Genomic DNA, 16,003 nt, shown 5'->3' with positions numbered 1-16,003 from the left:
GTTATAAAATGCATATAGTTAAAAAGTAGAATACAATGATCCACACACATCTGCCTCGAAATCGCGTGAGTTTCCTTCTACTTTGCGAAGTAACACGGTCGGCCATTATACACGGTCGGCCATTTATAAATGGCCGACCGTGTAATGTCGACGAGGTTAAAGGAAACCCACGCAATTTCAAGTGATACTTGTGTGGATCATTACATTCTACTTTTAAAATATCTTTCTAATCATATGCATTTTATAACAAACGGTTAAAAACGCTTTTCAAAGACCAACTCGGCCGATCCAAGGCAATGTGTTCCTTTTAAGTGCAGGATTTGTTGCCCGGTCGTGGCTCCGGCAGAGTCTCCGTGTCATGTTGTCGCTGTCGAGCAACACAAGTTTCAGGTTTACCAATCGCTGATTACGCTGTTTCAAAAACATTCAAATAGTCCATAAATATGAGGTGATACGTACCATATTCAGATAGACATGTTCCCTTGACCACGGCGTCAATACCCGTACAGTTGGGCATTAGCCCCTCACACACACTATTCTCCGACTCCCGGGTATGGTTTTCACGGCACATATGGCAAATTTCTGTGGATATTAAACAAGAAAAAAATGACACTTGAGAATTGTTTCAAAAAACAACAGAAACAATACTGATATTGAGTATACTGGCTAAACTAGAACTGTCACTAGTTTGCAACACTGCTAAACACGGCCGACTGAGCAAAGAGAAGATTCAGACTAACCCTTGCGATTCGTCTAAAAACATATTGACTGAACTTTGTTTCAAATTCATAAACGACTTTTGTAGCTCAAAAATGTTGCCTGTTTGTAACTAAGGCCTATCCGGCAACGCCTCCTCTAAAATTTATGATTAAAACATGTTTCTTTAAAGGCAGTGGACATTATTGGTAATTACTCAAAATAATTATAAGCATAATACCTTTCTTGGTGACGAGTAATGGGGAGAGGTTGATGGTATAAACTATTGCGAGAAACGGCTCCCTCTGAAGTGCCATAGTTTTCGAGAAAGAAGTAATTTTCCATGAATGTGATTTCGAGACCTCAGATTTAGAACTTGAGGTCTCGAAATCAACCATCTAAACGCACACAACTTCGTGTGACAAGGGTGTTTTTTTCAATTATTATCTGGCAAGTTTGATGACCGATTGAGCTCAAATTTTCACAGGTTTGTTATTTTATGCATATGTTGAGATACACCAACTGTGTCCACTGCCTTACTCGTCACCAAGTAAGGTTTTATGCTAATAATTATTTTGAGTAATTACCAATAGTGTCCACTGGCTTTAAACAATTATGAGCGCCAAAAATAAACATTTCAATTAAATTCAGTGAATCTTTATTAGATCCCGAAAAGGGGCATTCAAATGGTCGGCGATTGTGAAAATAATAATAATCAAAGGTCTCCCAGATTTTGTTTTCCCAAAATACTTCAACAGAGAAAAACCTGACGTGATGTTCTTTTTTTCTGAAAGCGTGTGCGGTGAACTATGTAATCCGAGGTCACGGCGCGTTAGACGGTATGTATTTTACTGCCACTCGGTCAATGTCAAGATGAGGTAATTTGTGTCCTACGCCGCCTGAAATCAATGCAGATCACATTAGGAATCAGCTGGAATCTACTACTAGGGATGAAGTTCAGTCCATTTTCTGTTGTTGTACAGTTTGAAAACAAATTATTCTTGAGATGTGGTTAGGATGATGATCTGCATGTGAACTGGACCGACACTTAAGGGAGGTTCTGAGCTGTCAGATGTCTGGCATAAAAATCACATATAAAAAAAAGGTATCAAGATGACTTTTACGGATTACCCTGTATTGCTATGTTTATTTGTCCTGTTCTATTAATAAAATTAAATCAACCGCCACGATTGAAGTTGTTAGGTTGTGATTGTTAATATCAACATCCACCTCCCACGGCTGATCCTGACCGTGTGATCCTGCACTCGATCCTACGGTATAAAATTAGGTCAACCATTCAGAATTCAAAATCGATGGATGTAGAAAGAGTACAGTGAAATAAATCACATTTGGTTTATATTAGTTGTTGAACTTGAAGATGACAATTGATATTTATGCGAAGAGTTCTTCTGACAACGTTGCTGGAGCTTTCCGTGGCACGTGTATCAGACTTAAAATTCACGACACGTGAATTATTGACATCAGCACATCACGTAGCGTGTGAAGGACATGTCCCCAGACGATGGCAAGTGGTGTCAGCTTAGACCCAATGACTCACCTACGAACAACACTATACTTTCTAAAATCAACATATTCATGTGTCGATGTGACGCTACTAGGTGCATTTAGCGCACCGTCGTTTAATTGCCTGACAACATAAATCAGCTATACAATCCTCATCGTTGAATTCATTGACACCTTTTTATGATTTGATTGTAACCAAATATAATTTGGTACTCTTCTTGATCACTGTGGGTTTATAGGAAGAGCAATGACTACTGTGCGCTAAGCGGCTGTTAAAGCCATTGGACACTTTCGGTAAACAGTATTGTCCAAGTCACACACTTCGTGTATCACAACTTATAATATATCAAATAACAAACCTGTGAAAATTTAGGCTTAATCGGTCATCGGAGTCGGGAGAAAATAACGGGAAAACCCACTCTTGTTTCCGCACGTTCAACCGTGTCATGATATGTGTTTAAAATAAATCCGCAATTCTCGCTATCGAGAATTTATATTGTTTTAATGTTTTCTCAAAAAGTAAAGCATTTCATGGAATAATATTTCAGGAGAAGTCTTTCACCATTACCTTCTGTAAACCCTGTAAATTATTTGTAAACCTGTGGTTTTGTTCTTTCTTTTTCTGTACTAAAAGTGTCCAATGGCTTTAATGCAGCAAAAGGTATCAATAAATTGCCCGAAAAGACCCCACATGAGGAAACTCTGACAGGAAACTTGGAAGCAACCAACTAAAGTGCATTCTACAAAGAACAATACCACTTTTGTAGCACAAGAGTACTTCTTCAAATGTATTCTCTTCTCTGAGATTGCCTGGTTGCAAGTAAATTGCCTCATGTGACGGCCTAAAACGTCTTTTATTATTATCGTGCGTGGATCACCGGAAATCCATCAAGTTTGCTGAGAACATTTCAGAGCATATCTCGATACAATGCTGAACACAAAATGAAAACGGCAGTCGCTAAATTAAAATCTAGTAAGTCGTAAAGGCCGTTCACTATGGAGTCCCTTAAGGGACATGTGAAGAAAGGCAAACATAGAACAGGTAAAGAAAGAAAAGAAAACGTTGCGTTCCCTGAGATGTTTTGTTCCCTGGAAATCATTTCGTACCCTCGAAGCATTATTTCAAGGGAGCAAGGTATATGTCCTTGTCATGTTATTGTTCTTTTTATTTACACGTCCCTTTGGGGACTCTGTAGTTCTCAGTCCCAGGTCATTGACTGCACGATCCCTGGGAGGTCTAGTAGCTACAGTCACGTGTTAACCTTTCATGGATAAATCTCAAAATTTGATGTCAAATTTGTCGGCTCAGAGAGAAAGTCACAGAAACATGAAATTTTGCACGACATTTTCGGGGAGAAATTTTTGTATAGAAATGACGTCAGTGTTTTTGTCATTGGTATCTATTCGGGGTCTTCGGTGATAAGGAACAAAGTTAAAGATATCGATTCCAACTATAAAATGGCGTTCAGCGAATTCTCAGCTGCGATTAGGCCCGGGACGCTATAAGAAACGTTTCCAGTGAATAACACTCAAATTTGAAATGTTGCTTAACAAACCTCGTGATCAATAATGAGTGATCATTTTGTATTCTTAAAGGCACTGGACACTATTGGTAATTGCTCTAAATAATTATTAGCATAAAACCTCACTTGGTAACGAGTAATGTATGGGGAGAGGTTGATGGTATAAAACATTGTGAGAAACGGCTCCCTCTTAAGTGACATAGTTTTCGAGAAAGAAGTAATTTTCCACGAATTTGATTTCGAGACCTCAGGTTTAGAACTTGAGGTCTCAAGTCAACCATCTAAAACCCACACAACGTCGTGTGAAGGGTGTTTTTTTCTTCCATTATTATCTCGCAACTTCGACGACCAATTGAGTTTAAATTTTCATAGGTTGTTATTTTGTTCACATGTTGAGATAAGCCAAGTGAGAAGACTAGTCTTTGACAATTACCAACAGTGTCCAGTGTCTTTATGACAACTGGAATGTGCAATAGGCCCAAACATCAACTCCACATCTTCAAGTTATTTCTTTTGAATGTTATACTTTTTACAAACCTTGAAGTAAGTGTTCCTCTCTGTCGAACACCCTGTAGTACAGTGTAAACACAACCCTTTTTTCCCCAAGGGCTACGCCCCTTTTCTTCTCCAGCACCATACTAAATTCCCGGCCACTCGTCATGAAAGACCGGAATTTGGAATGAGGAACGGAAGAATTAGTGTTTTGGGTACAAATACCACCGATGCTGAGTTCATGCTTTGTTGAGTAAGTTCTGCCGTCATACACATGCAACGAAAACCCATGACAGTCCTCAGGGTCGGAGACCAGTCTAAGGAAGACTTTATTTCTGTAATAGGGGGCAGCAAAAACTAGAGCACATTGTCGAAAGTACGTGATCTCAGAAAAGTTGAGTTTCAATTCACCAGATCGATCGTCCAAGATGGTACACCCTGGCTGGGGGCAGTACTCGACAAAAGGAACTGTGGAAAGAAAAAGAACTTGAAATTATTATTGTGAAATGATAATTATACAGTGTAGATTATTAACCTCCGTTTGCGTTGTACCAAGATGAAACTTATAGATGCTAAAGGCGTCAGTGTCAGCCCGGGGGTATCCTGATTGGAAATAATATAGCCCAATTGGGAGAATGTGGCTCCAATTAGGGTAGAAGTATATCCACATTGAGGGACAGTTTGAGCATGGAGAGTAAAGTATGTGAGCAATAAGTATTCAGCGTTTTGTTTTTCTCCAGAATTAAACGTTTTCTATACCATCAATATGTAAACATTGTTTTCAAGCTGAACATGTAAATTGAATCTGAATTGGAACCAAATGACAAAGGTTTTAATCTTGTTGGCTACAAAGTATTAACTTTGTTGACAGAAGGGCTACAAGCTCATCCATCTTCCGATAGTTAGTAGTCCAGATAAAAACCTCATCACGTTAAAATGATATACAATACCACTGTGTTTGATACCCTTCAAATGCAAACGTTTTAGTTGATCTTTGACGCTATTCAAGACAAAGCGTCATTAAACTCAACATTTTTGACGGGCACAAATTGTCTTTGGAAAGTATATAGACGATGTTCAAAGACGTAATGTTTTGAATTACGCTCAGAAAATGTATAAACTAAAAACAGAGTCATTTTGCACCATTTTTATGTAAAGTAGAGACTTGTAACTGTTTCCACATTTGCATCAGATCTTTTATTGGAAGATTAAAAACTCGTACTGGTCGACTGCTTATCAGAGCATGATATCCCTATTGCTCGTGCATCAAGTAACTATTCAAGAAAACCATCACATAATAATTTATTTTTTACGAGAACAGAAAAACAATATTTTTAAAGTTGAAACCGTAACTAAATCCATTGAAGGCAATAAACAACTTTAGTAATTGTCAAAGACCAGTTTTCTCACTTAGTGTATTTCAACATTATGCATCAAATAACAAACCTGTGGACATTTGAACTCAATTGGTCGTCGAAAAAAAAAAAACCTTGTCGAACAAGCTGTGTGCTTTCTTGAATTCTAGACCACAGCTGAGGTCTCGAATTCGATTCAAATACTTTAGTGAGACATTACTTCTTTCTTCAGAGCCTTTATGTTTTATACTATCAGAAGCTCTACATTGTTCGTTACCAAGTAAGTTGTTATGCTAATATAGGTTTTATCAGTCAAATTCGGCAAATGAGCAGCCAGTTTCATTTCCACGCGTTCGAATTGAAGCTGTTTTGCCTCTCCAGTTGTTACTGCGTTTCAAATTCAGAATTCGGCCATTCAATTTCGTTTGGGGTCGAGTCAAATTCCTTTAGCACTCTATTCAATTTAGCGTAGCGTCATTCTTTTTCGTGACACACACGCCTCAAGAAGTGTCTGCGAATTTGAATGCTGCTTTGATGAATTGCTAAATTGAATGATTATTTTGTGAATTCGAATGACGCAACATTACATTTGACTAATCCCAAAACGAAATCGAATGACCCTTTTGAGTAGCATTCGATTTTGCGCGAAATAGAATAGCTTGGTGGTTAAATTGGCTGCTCATTTTGCGAAATTTACCGAGAAAACCTATAGTTATTTGGAGTAATTACCAACAGTGTCCATAGCCTTTAAGAGAAAAAAAAAATGCTGAAAAACTGCAATTACAAGACGTTTGTTCGGTTTCTTGTTAACAATTCGTGAATGGTGAATAATTCATTGTTTGGTCTTTCAGTGAATTTCGCACCAAGCGTTTCGCAATAACCTTTATGTTCGTCAAATCCTCACACTCAAAAGCAGCAACAAAGGTACTCATATTGCTTGTCATTGACTGTAACTCAGTATCATCTGCCCTCTTATTTGCAAATAGGCCACATGTTAACCAATATAGCCTATTGGTAGAGAAGAAAGAACGAACTTGACTCATGTCGCCAATGGCTTCCTATTCACCATGTTTGCAAGAAACATGGCAGGTGACGTCAGGTGTAATGAAATAATATCTGGTTTTAAAATCAACATTCTATTCAAACGTATTGCATTTTCTTTTGTATATTGGGTGACAGCCTTCATCCTAAAGGAACACGTTGCCTTGGATCGGACGAGTTGGTCTATGAAAAGCGTTTGTAACCGTTTGTTGTGAAATGCTATGATTAGAAAGATGTTTTAAAAGTAGAATATAATGATCCACACAAGTATCACTCAAAATTGCACGGTTTTCAGTTTACGTCGCGAACTAACACGGTCGGCCATTTATGGGAGTCAACATAAATGGCCCACCATGTTTGTCGACGAGGTAAAACGAAAACCACGCAATTTCGAGGCATATTTGTGTAGATCACTGTATTCTACTTTTACAACATCTTTCTAACCATACCGATTTTATAACAAACGGTTACAGAACGCTTTTCAAAGACCAACTCGACCGATCCAAGGCAACGTGTTCCTGTAAGCCCTGTTCGCATTGGATTTAATTTGGGTAAACTAACCGAGCCAATGGGTAACTTACCCATTTTAAGTCCAATGTGAACAGCCCAGGAAGTCTTTACCCGACCCGAATGGGTAGTTTAACCGAGCCAAATGTGCCCAGGAAGACTGACCAGGTCAGTTTAACCGAGCCAGAAAGTCCCATGCGGACGCGACGACTCGGTTAAGTCTCCCATCCGTCCGTGACCCGAAGAAGCTGACATGTATTGTCATGGAAGAATAAGACTTTCGTGATTATCGAACTATTCAACGTTACGCACGGGGCCAGCTCGGTTAGTTTACCCACGGTCTTGGTAAGTTTACCCGAGTAAAATAAATCCAAGTGCGGACGGTGGGAAAGTTAACCCGTCGGAATGTTACCTTGCGTCATGGTTAAGTTATACCCAAAATATTAATCCAGTGCGAACACGGCTTAAGAGAAAGGACAGTGAGAAAAATTGGCTGTATAAACAAACAATTTCAGGAACTATTTTGTTCCATATTCGCTGATCCTCACGATGAGCTAAATGAATCTCTGTCAATACACCAGATGGCAAAACCATTAAGTTAATAGAAATCCATTTCAAATCAGGAAACGTTGGTTGGCAAGGATTTTACTTGTTCAATTACTGGAAAATGATTTTTATGAGGACTGCCTCCAGGCCATTGCTAAATCTTATATACCATCACAAATTGTTTCATGATTTGCGTTTGGTTCACAACTTAATATAAGAGATGTTAAAATTGCATCGGGGATAGAGAATATAATTTTTTATTTTTTTTACCCATACACCGATGTGTGTAAATAAAAGGGAATTGGGGAAAGTACTGAGTATACAGCGTTAACACCCATCAGTGTATGGGTAAAAACCTAAATTAATACTCACAACTTAATGTTTACTTAATTATGATCATTCTAAAGATGTACCGCTGATGTTAACTGGCGCCCCCCCCCCCCCCCCCCCCCCCCGATGGAACAGTTGATCTTGCATCTTTTTTGTTCAAGTACTTGTGTGACATTACATTCGTGCCATTACTGATGTTATAAAAAAAAATTATGCTGAACAATAAATATTAAGGCTTCTACATACAGAGACAGGCCAAGAAATGTAAACGTTGTTTTTCGGGGCTACCTTTTCAGAGAGGTAGACATGTACGTAGATGATGTTGTTGTTTTAAGCAGAGCAGTGAGAGTATGAATTGAATATTCCATCAGTAGATCTTCCCTTGTCTGTTCATCCAGACGAGGCGTCGATCATGCATAAACGACAACATCTTTGCAATGGCACGAAACCTTTTCATACAAATAACATCTGCACATTTTTATCATCCAAAACATTCAGCTTTTTATGTAGCCGTATCTCAAAGGTGTGACTTAGAGGAAAAGTATAGTAGAATCCGTTTTAATCTGTGAATATATATTGTCAAGGGAGTTAGCAGCGTTGTCAGCTCCAAAAAGGCTATAGGCCCCTATTTATATATGAAAGGAAATTCATGAACCTAGGATCCATGGCTAAATTATTTATGATTGGATAATTTGCAAGGAATTCCGGGTCTCCGAGGTAGGCCTAACGTAAAAGGTCATGATGTACAGATACGGCAATATAAAAACAACATGGGCTATCATCATAAAACCACCAAAATGAAACTAAGGATAATTCCTAACCCGGAAGAATATGCTGGTGTATGGGCCTATTAAAAAAAGAAAGTGAATTTAAAACATTTGTCTGTTGATTGAAAAGGTTTTTTTTTGTTTCAGGTTATTACATGAAATAATCATAAGAGTTCTCTACATGAAGTGATTTTTATCAATTAATGAAGTGAAACAAGGAAGGTCAACAATTTTAAACCTTGCTTTAACACTATTGGTAATTACTCAAAACATTTGTTAGCATAAAACCTTATTTGGTAACTAGAAATGGGGAGCTGTTGATAGTATAAAACATTGTGAGAAACGGCTCCCTCTAGAGTGACGTAGTTTTCGAGAAAGAAGTAATTTTCGCCTCTTTGATTTCGAGACCTCAGATTTAGAACTTGAGGTCTCGAAATCAATCATCTGAAAGCACACACCTTCGTGTGACCAAGGGTGTTTTTTTCTTTCATTGTTATCTCGCAACTCCGACGACCGATTGAGCTCAAATTTTCACAGGTTTGTTATTTTTGCAAATGTTGAGATACGCCAAGTGGGAAGACTGGTCTTTGACAATTACCAAAAGTATCCAGCGTCTTTAAAGATGAACTTAATGTATAAGCTAGAACATGACACTTATCCGCTTTCTTAGAGGCTTAGGGTATGTTATTGTGCTTTTTCATCACCTTGTTTACACTCTATTACGTGGCTATGGCCTAATGAAAGTTCGCTGCAATGGAAAACCATTTTCCTTTGCATGAAACATTTTATAAGGCATTAGTGCCTCCGTGTTAGTAAGAAAACAAAATCAAGATTACTCTCTCTGGTTGGATGCATTGAGTCAAACATGTTCAAACCTCTTCTGATTGAGTTTGTTCGTTCATGTTTCATCATGTAAAGTATTTCATTTAGGTCTAACTCCTTAAATGTCACAGCTTACTGTAAAAATTAGAATATTATTTCATACTTGCTTTTGCTTATTTTAAAAACCTATTTACATTTCTGTGTTTACCAGTTTGATTTTCTCAGTAAAGTTTACGTCGTTGGGTTTTGATTAAGGCGTAGGCCTACGCTTAAAAAAATAAAACCACATTTCAACCGAAAGACCAAGCATACTAGCAGTCGAAACCTTTTTGAATTTTCGAACACGCAGTTGGATTATATGAACTCTTTGAAAACTAATTTTATTTTCAACCATGGAGTTTGAACTATACAATATAGTCCTACAAATAGAACTCTTCAAGATTCGAGTCACCTTCTAAATTTTCTCAGCGATGCAGACGGGGTCCCAGTCTGTCTGCCGAAGTGCTTACCATTCAGGCTCGCGATTTCAAGCTTATACAAAACACCGTAACCCAAAACGCCTTATAGCACCTTTCGTAAGACGGCTTTCAACACATGGCGAGATTTGCTGTCAGCAAACCCTAGTGTTTAGATTACTTCGCTGATGTGTAATTATCAGTCAGTAATTTTATAGGACACCTACGATTGTTTGCAGCAGCGCATGTGTTTCTATATTATTCAGGGAACATCTACATTATCCTTTCTTTTTCTTTTCTATCTTTCTATTCGTTTGTTTGAGCCGATTAGTTGTTTACAAACTTCCATATGCCAAATGCTTAACAGAATCAACTATACAACAAGTTGTATAATTACATTTTGGAATAATAACAAAGCTTAATTATTGACTATTATGGTGTAGATTATTGAGATAGTTGTATTTTGAAACCAAAAATAAATGTGTCTAGCTTTAATTAAATTTGAACTATTGAATTTCCACCGTACAATTCAATTCTTGACGGAAATTATAAATGCCTTCTATGAATTTAAGTTGTTCCATTGTTTTCTCAGGGTGTCGGCATCACCTACAACTAAAACCTGCATGATAATCAAGGTATTTTAGTACTGGAGAAGCTAGGGCCAAATTACATGACACAGTCTGTTGTTTCAAAAAGGGAAAGACATAATCACAATTAAAGGATTCGGGTACTTTTTCAAAATGTCCACAGATTTACATTAAACTTACCGGGTTTGAAGATAATGATAGTGGAAAGCTTCAGTTCAAATATTACTAACTAAGGTTGTGTAGTTTTTGAGAAATGAGTAAAACAAGTCACAAAATAATGTTGGTCTCTTGAGACCAACATTATTTTAGCATGTAAAATCCCCTTAACCAGTTATGATATTACACCAAACCATAGCATAACTGGTTAATACGTTTTTACATGCTAAAACTGAGACGAGAATTATTACTTTTACTCATTTCTCAAAAACTACAGTACCTCAGTAAGTAAAATTCCAAGGGAAGCTTTCTACTATCATAATCTTCAAACTGTGTCAGTTTAATGTAAATCTGTGGGCATTGTGTTTTTTGTTAGAAAAAAGTACATCCCCTTTAAATCATTGTCAACTAATGTTCTTTGTACTGCTTGTCACTAATATTACATAATTCACCATCGAGCTAACTCGGGCATTTCAGACAATGGCTCTCCACTGGTTTCGCTCCATAACAGACTTGAATTCCGAAAGAAAATAAAAACCCTGCAACTTCTGCAACTCCGAAAATTAGATCTAGTTATGACGAACCCTTTAAACACAGCGTTTCATAGTGACAGTTGCAGCCACAAACTCCAAGATAACCAAAGTATATTGAGTCACGCGTCACTATTCCAATGAGTTTTCCTGTTTTTCCCGAACCATCCAATTCCCACGAGCCCAGAGTGTGTCTGACGGACAATTTCATGTCAAGCCATATAAATCAATCCTCGTTCCTCATCTACGAAGTTCACCTTAATTATTCAGTGTAATTTCCACGCTTCATTTCTTATCATCAGTATAATATGGAAGAACTTCGATGTCAACAGATGCTAACAAGGATAGTCATGATCATCTTAGATAGGCACGCTCCAAGCTGGGCACGCTCCTGTTTCCCGCTTCAATTTCACCCATACAAACATTCAATTTCTGCATTATCTTGTAAGTTCTCGACCGAATGGGCAAATGAAAACAATATATTACAAATTGTCAAAGAAAACAAAACCAACATGGATATGTTTCCATTGTTAATCAAAATCTACGTCGAGTCAAATTACAATACTAAATCAGTAAAAGTTATTTGGGACAAGAGTAATTTGCAAGGAGGTATAGCTTGAGACACAATTAAGCCGCGTCTGGATTGGCGACAATGGATGCGGCTTTGGCTGTTGGATGATATGGATGTTGACTTCAACGCGTGTTAACTCAGTAAGCTAGCCAAAGCCACGGCAGCTAATTCGGAAACGGTATAAGACTCATTTAAAGGGAAAGTGTATCTTGTTTTGAACTGTTTTGTTTGGTTTAAAGACATGGACACCATTGCTAATTGTCAAAGACTAGCCTTCATAGTTGGTATATCTCAACATATGCATAAACATAACAAACCTGTGAAAATTTGAGCTCAATCGGCGGTCGAAGTTGCGAGATAATAATGAAAGAAAAAACACCCTTGTCACACGAAGTTGTGTGCTTTCAGATGCTCGACTTCGAGACCTCAAATTCTATACCTTGAAATCAAATTCGTGGGAAAATTACTTCTTTCTCGAAAACTACATTACTTCAGAGGGAGCCGTTTCTTACAATGTTTTATACTATCAACCTCTACCCATTACTCGTTACCATTACTCGGCGAAAATCTGGAGCGACTATTTCCACCGATGGAGAATAATCCCTACTCGGAATACCCAATCTTAGAAACATTTCTGACAATATTATGTTTTCTCAGATTCAAATGGTGGTGGTGGTGGTTTATATTTCTCCTTAACCACATTACTTCGAAGTGAAATTATTCCCAAAATGCTTTACACTAGCGAAAGCTGCTGTACTTCTAATAGGAGACTTTCCAACGCTAGGCGGCAGCAGACATACCGGGTAAATTTCCATTGTTTACGTAGTTCTGAACATGCGCATAATTCTGAGAACAATGGATTTACCCGGTAAGTCTGCTGCCCTCTATCGTCCCAGAAAGTCTCCCATACCAAGTAAGTTTTATTATATAATTTGTTAGAGTGATTACCAGACGGCTACAGACCCTTTAAGGTATGATTGGAAACAATAAATATTAGCTCAGTACGTCTTGATCTTACGTCTGGCTAAAATAAGATAGCTGGCGGCGCAGTCTTAGCCGCAATATTAAAACGAAGCAGTTGATATGTTTGTCTTGGTTGTTATGGTTAGGCCTAAGTGTTGCTGATGTATAATGTTAAAATACCGCCAAGCTCGTTTGAAAGATGTCTACCATACTGGGCCCAATTTCATAGCGCTGCTAAGCACAAAAATTTGCTTAGCATGAATTTTCTTCCATGATAAAAACAGGATTACCAACCAAATTTCCATTCGTTGTATGTTGCTTCTTACTGGTATTCAGCTGGTGTATGGTTGTCTTGAAATTCACGTGGAAATTTGGTTGGCATTCCTGTTTTTATCAAGGGAGAAATTTCATGCTAAGCAATTTTGTGTGCTTAGCAGCGCTATGAAATCGGGCCCTGGTCTTTGTGAATAGTAAGAGTTGAAAAAGGTAGGCCTACATTACTGGAAATGATGATTGAAATCATAAATATTTGGTTTAATTAACATGTTGGCTATTGTCTATAATAGCGCCCTCTGACGGCTCCTCATCATTTCTTCAGGGTCGTCAGTGTATAACATCAAGGCATGCTTGTCACGGTATAGTCCTCGGCTAATGCAACAAATTTTCCCCGATCGATAAAATGGCTGCCGAATTTCCTGTGGCTAACTGTTGCTGACATAGCAAGACGCTGGAAAACATCGGATGGCTTAGAAATGAGACAATTCACAGTATTAGCCCGTCAGCTGGCGGGGCGAGATGACCGATTTACCCGGGCGGTGTTTTGGGCACAGGGGTCCCATCATGTACAATGATTAAGTGTGTGGGTAGATACGGGATCATATTATGCGAATGAAGTTCAGACGGGCTGTGAGTAGGCCACAAGTAATTCGTCGTCGTGTTGTTTTAGACTGGTGCACGGGAGCATGTATTGTGTCTCGTTGAGAAAGATGATGATCGTCTATGGGCGCGGTCATGAACTAAACTAAAGCTTTGTATAATGAGCGGAATGATTAACTTTTAATAATTATTACGGCTTGTATTCGTGTGTCACATTCTCCAGTTTATGCTGTTTTCACAGTTTAGCATTTTGATTAAAACATCGAACCTTGATTTAAAACCCTGTTTTGTAACCCTTGCAAAAGAGATATTATGTGAAAGAGCAATGACGTTTTCTAGAGATCTGAGCTTTGACACTCAACATATTTTTTAGAATAGATGTTTGTTCTTATCTCCGTGTTTTTTATACTTATTAATCTTGAGGGGTTTAATAATTTCCACAATCCTGATGCTAGACTACTTGCTATACCACAAAACAATTAAAACAAATTAACGACTCTCGCTGCCAACAATGCCGACTTGTCAAACACCATGTTAGGTATCAACAACACAATCAGCAACGACATCTTCATCATCTAGCTACAGCAGTACCGCATCAGCTTTAGCACCAGCAACACTAGCAACTTCAGAAACAGCAGAAACAACAGCATCAGCAGCAGGCAGCTATCAGCAACCAGCAACTTTAGCAGCATTGAAATCGGCAACAGCAGGTACATACACCCGCAGATACAGCCATCATAGAAGTCATAGACAGCAGCAGCAAAACCAGCCAACTCAACTCATAGCATAGCAGCAACAACATCAGCACAAAATAGAACGGCAATATCAGCAGCGTTGGAACATCCACAACAACACAAGCAGCTGCAACAGCAAGCAACAACAGCAGCAACAACTGCAGCAAGGCACCATCAACAGGAACAGCATACAAACCAGCACCAGAATAAACATGAGAAGCAAACAGCAGAGACATAATTATCACATTATCAATTTTAATCCATAACACAATCCTTCTCATTTTCACCATAGCGTGCCACAACATTAAAACCTTTTTTTCTTCAATATATTTGATAAAAATGTTCTTTTTTAAAACCACTTAAAACCTATCGATTTTTTCCCCCAATATTCTTAGACTGAACTATTGCGGGTAATAATTATCCTAATGTTCTGGGAAACCCGTCTGTGGGCCTCCTATGATAAACCCATGCACTGATTACAGCATCATTCTCAATTCTCGTCCATAATTCTAAATACATGCAGTAGACTGATGCAACAGACCTCAGCAAAATCATAAATTCTCGTCTCCGTTTTTCTGCTGATGCTTACCATTTGCCTACAGCCTGGATTGTGTCTAAGTTCAGATGATGGGCGTCATATTATTATTGAGGCCTAGTTAAGGTACATTGTGTCTAGACCTATCATTTGTTTTTCTTAAAATTATTATCAATATCAAGCATGATAATGTTGATAATGTTGATGAGAAATGATGATTGTGGTGAAAGACGAGGAATTGTATTATTATATGGTAGGTTTATAATGGTGAGATTATGGTGATATGACGAGTGGTGATATTCTGGTTATATCGATGACTATGATAACAGTGAGCATATTATGATAATAGTGAGACTGAGTTTAGTGGTGATTTTGGTGGTCGTGATAACAGTGGGGCTGATTACTACATGATAACGGTGATCCTGATAGTGGTGATCATGACGTTTGTTGGTTGGTTGTTGATGGTGATCATTAAGGATGATTTTGACAACTGCATCTACGGTGATGATGGTTGTTGAGCATGGTGGTGATGCTGATGAATTATCGGTGATCTTGTTAATGTTGAGATTATGCTGATATGACGGATGGTGATATTGATTCTGGTGATATTGATAACCATGATAACGATGAGCATATGGCATATACAATAGTGACTGATTAGTGGTGATTTGGGTGGTCATGATAACAGTGGGAATGATTACTGTATGATAACGGTGATCTTGATAGTGGTGACCATGACATTGGTAGTATTGGTTGATTGTTGCTGGTGATCATAAAGGGTGATTTTGACAACTGCAATTTCGGTGATAATTATTGTTGAGCACGGTGGTGATAGTAATGATATCGGTGAGCTTGTTAATGTTGAGATTATGGTGATATGACGAGTGGTAATATTGATTCTGGTGATATTGATAACTATGATAACGATGTGCATAATGCATATACAATGATAATAGTGAGACTGATTGACTTTGGTGGTCGTGATAACAGTGG

The 16,003-nt window shown here is 38.1% G+C and overlaps 1 protein-coding gene across 1 annotated transcript in view; it reads right to left on the bottom strand.

The window, feature by feature from the left end:
* LOC117289558 overlaps positions 1–16,003 on the bottom strand; it is a 47,952-nt gene that overhangs the window by 13,473 nt on the left and 18,476 nt on the right. The window contains exons 2-3 of the mRNA XM_033770716.1: positions 4,281–4,703; positions 460–582 (exon numbers count right to left, since the gene is read on the bottom strand). Coding sequence (XP_033626607.1) covers positions 460–582; positions 4,281–4,703 — 546 coding nt within the window. The remainder of the gene's footprint in view (positions 1–459; positions 583–4,280; positions 4,704–16,003) is intronic.

This window comes from Asterias rubens, chromosome 4 (assembly GCF_902459465.1).
Source record: "Asterias rubens chromosome 4, eAstRub1.3, whole genome shotgun sequence".
Classification (NCBI taxonomy): Eukaryota; Metazoa; Echinodermata; class Asteroidea; order Forcipulatida; family Asteriidae; genus Asterias; species Asterias rubens.
The sequence above is the reverse complement of the archived record's forward strand: the minus strand, read 5'-3'. Positions and strand labels throughout refer to the sequence as shown.